The following is a 13,256-nucleotide window of genomic DNA, read 5'->3' on the forward strand; positions in this document are numbered from 1 at the left end:
ATGCATGCATGGTGTGTATACTTTTTGCATGTGCATGAATACATTTTTGTATCCAGTTTATACAGTTATTTTACAATCCTCGAAAGATGACAAAGAGATGATTTAAGATACAGTATTTTTTTCAGATCATGAGAGACAAATTTCACAGGAATGTGTTCCAACATAATTTAACAGAGCCTATGTTGTACCTCAAGGCACACTGGATCGCTGCATCACAGGGCTGACTGCCTGCCAGGTGTTTGCTTCAGGGGAAGAACCTCTGGCTGTATCGAAGCAAGACATGGGCCTTGGTATGGGCTCTTCATTACCAACGCATCTCGAGTACCCATTCAACAGTTTTTCACCAAAACTCCCAGGTCTCAGAGAGACATTTGATCAAGTAAGTAAGGTTCAGAGTTGCTTCACAAATTAAAGCCTCATTATTTAAGATAATTTAAACTCAGATATATTGAACGGGCCTGAACTGCATAGGACAATACAATGGCCCACTACCTCAAGGTTGGCAGTTTGTGATGGTCACTTGGAATTGCAAATACAACATCAATGCTCGGTAGCATGCTTGCCTTTGAGCTGAGCCCTTTGGTGTTCCCATCTGAGCACAGAGCTCGCATTATCTGAGCTTTTTATAATTAATATCTCAGAAATAATATTGACGTGTTTGCTATTAAATACTGGCCTTGTTTTTCATATAAAAGTGCACTGATATCTCAGTGTCCTTATAATAATGTAAATTTAATTGATACCTCTTAATATCCCTGTCATCCTTCATTACCAGGTGACTGTCATGCTTTTTCAGTCATATCATATTATATTGTTGTTGTTTTTTAATGCGAGTATCATGTTTTTTTTTTTATTCTGTCCAGTATCACAGTGATTTAAAAAATTGGCTTTGTTAATAACAATCCATCATGATTTAAATATGGTGTCATAGCAGAGACTGTTTTGCCATTTCTAGTTGGTTAAACATCTGGCCATGTCTCCTAGTTTAAGCAACTTTAAACTCAAATATTTCTTCAAAAGTAAAAGTCCATAAACTGAGATTTACGAGAAAAATTCATTCATTCATTCATCATTTATTAATTTTCTTTATTCCAATACCACAACTCAAAGTCTCAACTTATTAACTTCCATAGAGGTTTCCATTTATAGTTCATGATTGGCTCTGAAAAACATGTCTTTTTGTCCATCCACAGGCTCATGATTAGTCCACAAAAGCATATGTGATGTCGTGTGCATTTCAGACAATAGATAACAAGAGATAGCTGCCTCTACTTTAGTCATTTCATTTTAAAGCATGAATTGTGCAGCTTCCAATAGTAAATTGAACATAAATAAATAATAAAATCCTCCAAAAATACGACATGCTTTTCATCCTTGATTGTATGATTAGAATCCTTAAGTGGATGCAACCATCCAGAGGATTTTATTTAATCCCTTTATTCATGTTGATCAATATTCTTCCTCCTTGGTAAGGAAGTCACTTCAGGTGACTACTCGGCAGGCAAAAGTACGTTGAGACAATGTTAACTGATCTTGAATAGACGTTCTATTTTTGGCGTTCAATGTCACGATGTAATTTCAATCAAACTTCAACTTTGTATAACTATGTAAAGGGCCACTATGTACCACTGGGTAGTTTGGCTCTGATGGGAACATATAAGGCATAACATGAACACCCCCCCCCACCCCACCCCCAAACACTAAATGTATCCAATTTTTTGATTCAGCCCTTTTGAGTGTAGTTTCCACAACTCATATTATTTGAAACAGAGTAGCCCAATTCTGATCAGCAGAGGGCGATCTTAATCCATTCCGTGTCCTTTTGTCTGATTCATGATTGGCCTTCCTTGCATCAACTGTTTTCTGCTTTCCAGAAGAGAGTTTTTGAGTTCAAACCAACTATTCAAGAATGGATGTTGATAAAAATTTGGCAGATCCGTACAATCAATTTGTATGGCCTGGATTGGGTGGTTCGGTGTCTCGTACTGGCCTGTGAAAACGAGCATATCTGTTCATAATTGTTTAAACAGACATAGAAATGATCATGGGAAAGATGGTCTCACTGGTGAAACAATTAGCCTATCTTTACAATGCACACCTCCAAACGTCTATATCTCAAAAACAACTTGCAAAAACCTGACGGTGTCTGGTACAAACGGTCATGTCAAACATGGATTTGTCAATTTTCTTTGCTTGTTGTCTTTCCTCGTCTGCTTACATGTTCATTGTCTACTTCGCTACTCAATTCCCTTATTCGGTTCATACATCTCGAGCTCTCCTAACTGAATATTCATTCCTTTCCAAATTTCTCCATCCTCCCTTTGATACCAACTACCTCTGCTCCATCACCGTATCAAGGTCAACACCTGTTATTCAGCTCTTCCATCAGCTTCAGTATGCCTGGTGTTGGCTTAATGGTTAAGGTGGTGGGTTTGGGATCCTCGGATCCTGAAATCAAATCCCACTCAGCTGTTGAATTAATACCAGGTGTGGTTGACTCTGCCTGTTATCCTTCCAAGGTGGGCAAAAATGAGTGCCAGCTTGTATGGTGTCCTGTTTCAGAGTGGAGACCCATCCAGGATTGTGCCCAATAGCCAAGAAGACTGCTTGGGCAGCACCAACGCTCTGCACAGAGTATGGTCACAATGGATGGATGGATCAGCTTCAGTGTCTGCTATATTAAGAAAAACAATGTTACGTTGCTCATACACCTCTGCCAAATCCAACCACGCCACACCTGTTTCGCTTCACCACCCATTGTAAGCTCACCAACAGGCTTACTTACGTGCACACTTACGGATGGATAATCCACACTTACACACTCAAATGACAAAACCATCTCATCACTCCACTTTTGCCATACACCAACTGGCGAGTTGCGGAGGGGTTGCGGGACAACATGTCGCTGCCCCGGAAGTACATGAGCATAATCGTTTTGTACTTCTGTTCATGCACATCCATATACATCAGGACATTCCTGGATTTTTATTTTATTTTATTTATTTTTACATTGATCTCAGACTCATGCTGGAGCTTGTACATAAATGGCAAGTAGGACAAAGACATTCACAGACTTAATGGCACATTTACATGTGGCCAAGCACATATGGTATATCGGATTTGAACCTGCGTTCCTTGAATCATGAGCCAGGAGCTCAGGTAGAAATGCTAACAGGCTGACCCTTGAGCAGACTATGAAGTATCAACGATGATGCGTACTTATGATTCCGTAGTTCTTTAACTCCTTGCTCTAGGACATGCCTGGTATATGGTTACGAAGGAAATGAACCGTGTGCCAGAGGTAGGATGAGGTCCTGAGGAAGTTGGACAAATGGCTGAATCATCACCTGAAGCTACACTGGCTCTCTATATTTGCATAATCGGTGATCATACTCAACGAAATTAGTGGCCGATCGTGCTTTCCATTTTCTTCTCTGATTAATGGAACCAAAATACTTGAATTTTGAACAATCTAATCAAAAATGGCTTCATTGTTTTTTTGTTTGAAACAATTATATATATCTCTCTCTCTCTTTTTTTTTCTTCTTCTTCTTCTTCTTTCTTTATTTTCCCCTTCCTCTTTCTTTATTTTCCTCTTTCTCTTTCTTTATTTTCCTCTTTCTCTTTCTTTATTTTCCTCTTTCTCTTTCTTTATTTTCCTCTTTCTCTTTCTTTATTTTCCTCTTTCTCTTTCTTTATCTTGCTCTTTCTCTTTCTTTATCTTGATCTTCTTCATGCTCTTCCTCTTGCTCTTCTTCATGCTCTTCCTCTTGCTCTTCTTCATGCTCTTCCTCTTGCTCTTCTTCATGCTCTTCCTCTTGCTCTTCTTCATGCTCTTCCTCTTACTCTTATTCATGCTCTTCCTCTTGCTTTCTCTTTGATTGATCCTTTAAATGCCAAGCTTGCATATTTCCCCTTTGTGGTTGTTGTCTTCAGTAACTTTTTGAGAGATCTCAGGATCGGTTCAACTGATTTAGTTGAGTGTTTTAGCTGGATCATTCCTCTATTAATTAGTCAATCCAAATTGGTGTCAATGATCATGTTACAATGACATGCTGTGTTATATGAATGAGGCATCCTGCTTCACCAAGCTTCCTTGCACCCTACATGCCACGTGGTAGAAGCAAGCAATACACTGTCTGCACCCTGTAAGCTTGGCATCTTAAGCTGATTTCCTATTGCTGTTTAAGGTGGAAGCATGTAATTGATTCTTCACTCTGGAGGTTGTTGTCTGCGTTAATTTATTGAGAGAGCTCTCTGTGAGTTATGACAGAGTGTGGCTCTTTTGTTCTGACAAAGGGCTAATGGACGAAATGTCAGCTGTAAACTCACTTCCAATGGCAGTTAAAATCCTCTCATTTGCTTTCAGTTGATAAAATCCATTGTTTGACTTGTTCACTGACACAGATAAACAGAGGCCTTCATGACCACTAGCATTCCATTGTGGTATTTATACCTAACTCACTTCCTGACTAAATATATAGTTTGATAGCACTTGCTTGGCAGGAGCTTAGAGCTTACAGTGGAGTTTTTTGAATGACACAATTGTTCAGCTTTGTCCAAAATAGTCTTCATTTCAGCCTGATGGGGCTGATGCAAGCCTGCAACCACCCAGGTAGACAACCAAGAAGAATTGTGTACTCCCTCCTAGCAGAGAGCTAGTAAAGGAAGGGTAGCATATTCTTCTTTATGGCCATGATAAATCAGGGAGCATGTACTTAATGCATCAGCAAGGTTCCCCACGTCGAACGTGCCTTTCCGCTAGTTGGTTTGCATCAGGCAGACAAATCCGACGTCTAGTTCCATAACTCACATATACTACTTGGATGATAGCCCGGTATTTGCAAGGTTTGTTAGTCATCTTAATGAACCACCCAAGTCACTGCACACTGATACAGTAATTTGTAGTCATGGCTGTGCTTCCACTCCTTCACCCAATCCGATCGGAGAAGCCACAGTTTTGCTCCTTCAAAAAGCATAAAAGGGTTTAATTTACAGCGCACCGTTAATCTTGTTTGTTAAGGTTGAGCTGCTAATTTATGGCGTTTGCGGAAACAACCCGTCGTTTTAGAGCTCTGGCGATCCTAAGATCAATTGTTTGCCCTTGGTTTGATACAGATTGCAGTTTTGGGCCATGAGCTCCCCTCTTTCACCCCCATTCGATCAACGCACCACTATCTTGCCAATTTTAAAGCACAATTCCAACACGACACCACTCTTATCCCCCATGATGTTACCCTGACACCCCTGAACATCAAATAGAAGAACCACCTTAGGTATCCTCCACCAAAATTCAACAATCTTCCCACTCGGCTGATCCATTGATTATTTAATCACCTGTGCATTGATATTTTAACCTCAAAATTTTTTATTCAAAATCAGAAAATATTTTAATGCTTTTTTATTTATTCTCATTTTTACTTCAATTTTTGTCGATTTATTTTGCTCGACATCCCTCTTTTTTATGTTTTTTTTTTCGTTGTTGTCTTGCTGTAAGTCTTAATTTTATTATCTGATCCATTCTCTCTATCTTCTTGTACTGTACATTCACTTGCCTGGAAAAACCTCCATCCTATCCTGGACAGACCTCATGACCCCAACTCCCCACCCTCTCCAATCCCATGAATCTATATCGTAGGTGCCTTCCTAGGAGACAAAGGGCAGAGGCTGCTGAGAGGCTTCTGCTTTAAGCTGTCCATTCAGGGTCAAGGGTCAAGCAAGGCAGTGTTATAGGGTTGATTGCGTTTGGGTTTTTTATGGCATGAGAGCAATTATTTTGCTGATTGGTCCTACAATCCTTCAAAAAGTGCCTGGTGCAATAACATTTTCACAACCATCAACCCTTTAATCATCCTCACAATCATAGACATTCCTAATCTTTGTAACCACCCACACACTCCTCATCTTCACAATCATCCACACTTTTATAATCTTCACAACCATCAACACATATCTATAAACTAAACACAGGTAGAGCATTTGAGAGGAAGGAGTCATTTTTTGAGACCACCTTCTCATCTATATGATGTGAGGTGTACATGGATCATCACTTTGAAGGCCAAGAGCAAGATTTTGTTCCATAAGTAGGAGTGGAGTTGTGGTGGGGAGACAACTAAACTTTTGCACTCCTTATTGAAAATGTAGTTCGATGTATGTGTGAAACCCAGTGGACTTTGGAAAAGGTAACAAAGAAGGCACATGCATCAAAATGCACCAAAGAAGGTAACTGAAACAGTTGATCAGCCTGTCACAAAGAAGGACTTTTGTCTTATTAATGATGAGACGATGTCAGTGGATGATTTCAGGAGTACCTCATATCATGAAATGCTAGATGGGACACCATAGCTATAGGTGTATGCCATAACAACATAAACAACAAAAAAGGCAATCAGTGATTGCAGCCCATTGCCAAGACTTGTTTTGTGTGGTGTTTTTGTTCTGGTGTGTTATGTAATTAATAAGAGACATAATTAGACCTGTCACTTTATAACTGCTGGCAGTGATGACTGGGTACTCAGATGTCCCGCTTTGATGCAACCCCACTTTGATCGGACACTTGCCCGTGAGCCATGATGTTTATGATTATTCAATTGAATTTAGAATGGGCTTAAAATGAATTCAATTCAAATCAAATGGAAGACAAAATAGGTACATTACTGCATTGGATGTACCCAATCAGAAGGAACCCAACCAAGCAAAAAGCAAAGATGATGTCATCAGGAGGAACCTGGATAGGATTCACATTTAAGCTGCTACTCTGCTACCCTCAAACCCATCCAGGCACAGTCAAGTGAGATTAATATTAATGAATACCAGGTGGTGAAATTATTACCAGGTGGGGTTGACTCTGCCTGTCATCCTTCTGATGTTGGCAAAATGAGTGCCAGCTTGCTGGAATAAGTGAGCCTTATTCAAATAATAACAAAAAGAACCGAGATCTAAATGATTAAATAATTAAATAATCCTGGCTGCCAGACCATGCGTTTGGTCAGGTTGAAATTTAAAATATTTATTCCCCATCACCATTAGATCACAATTTTGAAGTTTCACATCGATTGATGAAGTGGTTCAAGAGAAATCATTTTTAAACATTTTTTGCTTAATCCAATATGGCTGTCAGACCAGGTGACCTATCAATTATTCGTGAATACACTGCAATCCTCAAGGCTTGGGGAACATTTGTGTGAAGTTTCCCCTCGAACTGCCTGGCTGTTCTGGAGAAGAAGAATTTTGGGGGATTTTAGGGTAAATCCGATATGGCTGTCAAATCATGTGACCTATGATGTCATATGTGTGAACGTTTTGTTCCTCATGGATAGGCAGTCATACGTGTAAAGCTTTGCTTCGATCTGTTCAGCCATTTCAGAGAAGAAGATTTTTGAAGGTTTTTAAAAAACAAATAATATGGCTGCCAACCATGTGACCGATGATATCATCAATTTTTTTTGTGTTCCAATTTATCCATAGAAGACCCTGAAAATTTTTCATACTGATCTGATGTTGCATTCTATGTTTGCAATTATGACATCATAACAAAGCCACCTATGACATCATTTTTTTTTTAAATCGCACTTATTCCCCATGAGGCGTACTTGCCATGTGTTAAGTTTCAATTTTTTCCTTGGTGCAGTTTTGGAGATACAGAGATCCAAAGTTTTTCCTTTTTCCAACATGGCTGCCACACCACGTGACATATGGCATAATTATCATTAAAACATGATTAGGTGCTCCTCTGGTTGAATTTTGTCTCAATCTGACAGCGGTTGCAGAGAAAAACATTCCTGATCTGTGTGGACAGACAGACACACAGACCCAAATGCAATACCCTCTCCTCTGGCGAGGGTAACATTATCCTTTAACATCTTGGGAACATGAAGAGGAAAACAGAAAGGCATTCCCTTTCATGGCATCACAGATAATTCCCAATATAATTTTGGATGGCAACTATGAAGAGGCATCCCAAGCTGGTCCAAGATATCAAACTATTGAGGGAATAATATGCGAGGAAAATGGATGATGATTAAAAAAACAAATGTTTTAAGGCCTGTAGGCCCAAATAAGATTGTATCCTTTTGCGGTGGCATACAGGTCTTTTACAAACTGTCTTGGGCAGGTGAAACTGACATCGCAAACAGGAAATAATGGGCATGGGGTCAGAAGTAAGTGAACAGAGTTGGAGTCTGGAGAAGAGTAACTTTTCTGTTGGATGAGAGAAAGGCAAGGGTATTACAAACTTGGACTTTGCTATTTACTAGTACTCTTGTTTGAGCGGTTCCTCAATGTCATTTATGTAAAGGAAGATATATTGCACTGGGTCCTTCACTTAATGCCTGTAATCTTGGGGAGCTTTTGAACTTTTGGAAGTCATCCATCATGCAAAAGAACTGCAGTGGAATTATAAATATTTAATCTTTTGCAAGCAGTGTGTTGAAGAAGGTGCCATGTCCATTGTGCACGCGGCTATGGTACCTTAACAGAACTGCTCTTTTGGGTGCCTCACCTTGCGCCAAATAAAGCCTATATATTTTTCTATTTCTATGATGATAAATAACTTTTAAAACAATATATGACTGTAATAGCTGAATGAATATTATGAAGCGGGCCTTTTAGTCTTCCAGCATTGACATCGATGGTCTCTAACACTGTGGTTAAGCGAAATGATCTTGTATTTTGGAGAATCTTTGTTTATCATTTACTTTCTGATTGCCTTTCGTCAATTACAATATCCAGGCCCCATTTTAACTCGTGTCTGAGGCAATTTGTTTCTTGTTGAGCTGTGTGCTTCCTACTTTCCAGGCTAATTGCTGTGATGGAGGGCCGCCAGCTGTTTCTGTGCTACCATTGAGTGCTGGTGGGGTACACATTGCAGCACATGTCTTGGTGTTTTGTTTGGACAGCCTGATTCTTGAACTGAAGGTTGAGACCCAACCACAGGACCTGGTTTCCAAAGAAGTAAAACCAGCTGCAGCTGCGATGGAAGCACAGTATATACCTCACCGGAAGCGACGATCAGCCAAGGAGTTTCTACATCATTTGACTGTTACCCGTGGTTCACAAGTGAGGAAGACTAAGGCTGAATCTCATGACTTGCATGAAGGAGATAAAAATAAGGTTTCCCAACTCCAGGAGATTGAGTCTGAAGAATATGAGAAGCAAAAACTTATGCAGGCTCGACTTTTAATGTCGTGTCTTCACACCTGGGGACTAGACCTCAAACTCGATGCAGCATGTGAGAAACATCTCGAGCTCTTTCAGCTAAAGCATCCAATCTCATTTGGACTACTCTCACATGGAAATCAGGTGATTGCACTTTCATTGCTGGGCTTGCAATCTTCGAGAGTTGAATTGGCAAATCGGGCCACTTTAGCAGAAAGAACATTGTTGCCTGACCCGGTGGCTTTCAAAATGTCAGATTGGGTAACGACACACCATCTGCTGGCAATTATTTCTCTTGCTTACGTCTTCACCCAGAATTGCAGAAGAAACCAAGACAGGTATGTGGCTTTAATTTTTATGTACACTGTTTTTACCATGAACTTTCAAAGTTAAGCACCACCACCACTACCGCAACAAAGCATGCATTCATGCAGGCATCCATGACATTAACATGTTATTGTTTTAAAATAATTTGCATGCTTGTAGATGGTGGCTTCAGTCAATGACTTGATGGTTTAAATGTCATCAGATGTCAGAAGCTAAGAGGTATTTATAATTTAGATTTGGGACCTTCATGGAAAGCCATGTCTTGCAGACTGAGTGAAGACAGGATTTTTTTTCTTTTCTTTTTTTGTATACCTTGTCGAGGCTTGTATGAAAGCTAACACACAACGCACATCAAGGGGGGCATGAGACAAGAGGGGCGGGAGTGGGAAGGACAAAACAGTGCGGAACAGAGACATGAGGAGATCTGTGGAAGGGAGAGGGATGGGACAGGGAACATGTGGTATACAAGATGGATATTACAGGGACTTTCAGGAAGGAAAGCAGGGAATTTGAAGGGGGTGGGTTTGGGGTGGATTAGCTGGGGTAGAAAAGATCGAGGATTTGGATGGGGGGGTGATAGGTGAGGAGAGCAGCTGTTTTGAAGGTCTGGAGGGAAGAATGGGATTGAACAGAGTGAAGGAGTTTATTCCAAAGGTGGGGAAAAAGAGGAATGAAAGAGTGAAGGTTGGCAGTGATTCGTGATTTTACCAGAAGGGGGTGTTGGTGGATGTTGAGCGCCCTGTAGAAATATGGTGGGGACAAATCGCAGACAGAGCGGGTGGGGGGGGCGAGACCGGAGAGGAGAACGTAGAAGACAGAAAGACCACCGACTTGCCTGTGGGTGAGAGAGTGAGAGACGCAACGACTCGGCCTCATTGCAGGAGATGCCAATGTGCCTTGGTTTACCCAGTGTGAAGCCGAGAAAGATAAGAGGCAGGAGCACCAGCCCAGAGAGGAGAGCATAACTCCATCAGGCTGCGGACGAAAGCTTTGTATGTGGTCAGGATCTCAGATGGACCGCGGAAGGACTTTGCACGATGGAGGATTCCCAGTCGGTGACTGGCTTTGGAGGCCAGGTTGGAAATGTGGCTTTCCCAGGAAAGATCATAGCAGATAATGAGACCCAGAAGCTTAAAGAAAGGACCTCTTCCAGAGGATTGTTGAGAAGGTAGATGGGGGAGGGGGTGGGTCCAAATGGTCCTTTCGGAAAGAGAAAGTGGGAGTGTGAGATTTATCCGGATTGAAAGACATGTTCCACGTGTTGGACCAGTTTGTGATTTTATTCAGATCTGCAGTGAGCAAAGAAGCTGCTGCTTGCTGGTCTGAGGGATGACAGATGGTATGGCAGAGGGTGGAGTCATCAGCAAAGAGATAAAGAGGATTTTCCAGAGAGTCGGAGAGATCATTGATGAAAACCAGAAAAAGAACAGGGCCCAGAATGCTGCCTTGAGGAACTCTAGCCTGCACAGGAAGAGGGAATGAAAGAACTCCATTTATGGACACACGTTGACTGCGGCAGGAGAGGAAGTTTGCGAGCCATGAGTGGAGATGGCCTTGGATACCATCGGAAGAGAGTTTGGTGAGCAGGGCAGGGTGCCAGACCGTGTCAAAAGCACACGATATGTCTTGGGATACGGCTCTGATTTCATGTCTGGCATTGAGGACCTCCATCCATTGTTGGGAGAGCAGAAGCAGCATATCCAGGGTAGAGTGACCTGATCTGAAACCAAACTGATGATCGGAAATCAAGCCATTGGAGAAGAGGAAGGATTTAATGTTTGAAGCGATGATAGATTCCATAATCTTGTTTATGATTGGGAGAAGGCTGATTGGTCTGTAGTTGCAGGGATCTGTTTTTGTACCTTTGTTATGCAGGGCAGTAATGTTTGCTGATTTCCAAGCAGATGGCAGATGACCTTGAGCAAATGAAAGCGTGCATGGAACAGAGAGAGGGTGAGCAAGAGTAGGTTTTTAGGACACATGGGCTGATGCCATCTGGACCGGTTGCAGATTCTGAGGCGAGGTTTGACAGCAAGCTCTCCACCTTGTCAGGAGAAAAGGTCAGAGTCCAGGGACAGTTGGGTGCAACTGGGTAAGTTTCTTTGAAAGACTTCCCAGGATAAGTTCATGTTTGAGAAAGTAGCGATGGGAGACCCGTTTAGAAGCTTGGTGGCTGCTTGGAGACCCTGCCAGTCGGCTTGAGTGAAATGCCAGACTCGACGGTGCTGAGGTGGTTCTTTGGTAACGCCCAGAGAGATGTCCACTTTGACAAGCACCTGGTCAGAAGAACCGATTGGAGCGGAGGAAGAACAACCGATATTTTCAGGGCAGTTTGTCAAAATCAGATCCAGAACAGATGGAGTACCATTGGTTAAGATCTGGGTCAGGAAATTGACCGATTGAGTCAGTCCCAATGAGTCGCAGAAAGCTTTTGCTGAGGTGCCATGACAGGTGAGAGAGGTACCCACACCTATCCAACTGGCATGATGACAATTGAAGTCATCACATATGAGGAAGAGAGAGTTTGGATGAGAAGATAGAAGTTGGTCCTTGTTTTCGGATAGTGAGGTGTAAATGGAGTCATCACTGTTAGGTGGACGGTACAGTACACATTTAAACATGAGGTGGGAGTGGAGGGGAAGCCGTAGCCAGAGGTATTCGTGGGGTGTGGGGGAGTGAGGGCAGTGCATGTAGAGTGAGGAATAGAGTGTTGATGAAGAGAGAAACTCCTCCACCCTGACGAGGCTCAGTTCGGGTATTTTGGAGGAGGGAGTATCCAGGGAGAGATACTTGGGACTCAGAAACGTCTTGAGGGAGGAAAGTTTCTGTTGGGCAGGTTATTTCTGGTTTGTCAGTGGCAACCTTTATGGAAAGATCTGTAAGGTTTGAGTGAAGGCCCTGGATATTTGAGGTCCACACTGTTAATGAAGAGGTAGGGGAGGAGGCTTTGGGTGCAGGGGGGGCGAGGGTCGGAGAATAGCTCGGGGAGGGGGCCGGATGAGGAGTAGAAAAGGCTCTGTGGTGCTGGGGGAGAAGGGGGGCAAGAGAGGGGGCAGAAGGCAGTTGAGAATTTGAGGAAGTGGAGTTATGAGATGGAGGTGAGAGGGCGGGGGAAGGAGGCAGCTTTGTGGATCTGGGGGGGGGCAACTTTGAGAAGGGTGAGTGAGGCGGGTGAATGGTGGGAGAAGGATGAGTTGGGAGAGTTGACGGGGGAGTTTTTGAGGAAGGTGAGAGGGAAGCTGGGAAGGGGAAGAATGTGATGGTTGCTATGAGAGGGAGGGGTGAGAGGTGTGAGTTGGCATTGAAGTTGGAAAAAAAGAATGGTTGATGGAATGCCAACATTCATTGCAAGCTGGGGGAGGGGGGGTTAAAAATTCTCAGATCAGAGATGCGATTTAAGACATCTCTTGTTGGATGCAATAAAGGTGAATTAAGAGAATGGAGAGAAAAAACGCTGTAACAGTTGGATTTTTTTCGGCAAGCTATGAGGGAAAGGTTGAATTGAGAGAAAGGATAGCTCATTTCATCGGTTTTGCTCATGTATTTTTCTCCTTTCAGAGGTCGAATCAAAACTGCCCTCCATGTGCAGTGCTGCCCGGGTAGGGGCTGCATCTTGGAGCATGCCATAGGTTGAGAATACGCCGAAAAGCATGCTCAGCTGTGATATTTGCATTTTGCTTGTGGATGTTAAAGATCTCATTCTGTCTCAAAAATTGCATTCGGTTGTAGGTAAATTATCTGCCAAGAGGACAAAAAGGATGATGAGAGAGCTG

General features: G+C 42.3%; 1 protein-coding gene across 1 annotated transcript in view; it reads left to right on the forward strand.

The window, feature by feature from the left end:
* LOC147016965 (WD repeat-containing protein 7-like) overlaps window positions 1–13,256 on the forward strand; it is a 301,923-nt gene that overhangs the window by 85,949 nt on the left and 202,718 nt on the right. The window contains exons 14-15 of the mRNA XM_085846266.1: window positions 195–379; window positions 8,797–9,494. Of these exons, the coding sequence (XP_085702392.1) occupies window positions 195–379; window positions 8,797–9,494 (883 nt within the window). The remainder of the gene's footprint in view (window positions 1–194; window positions 380–8,796; window positions 9,495–13,256) is intronic.

Source organism: Eptatretus burgeri, chromosome 11 (assembly GCF_056783735.1).
Source record: "Eptatretus burgeri isolate ZD-2024b chromosome 11, Ebu_testis_v1, whole genome shotgun sequence".
NCBI classification, from domain to species: Eukaryota; Metazoa; Chordata; class Myxini; order Myxiniformes; family Myxinidae; genus Eptatretus; species Eptatretus burgeri.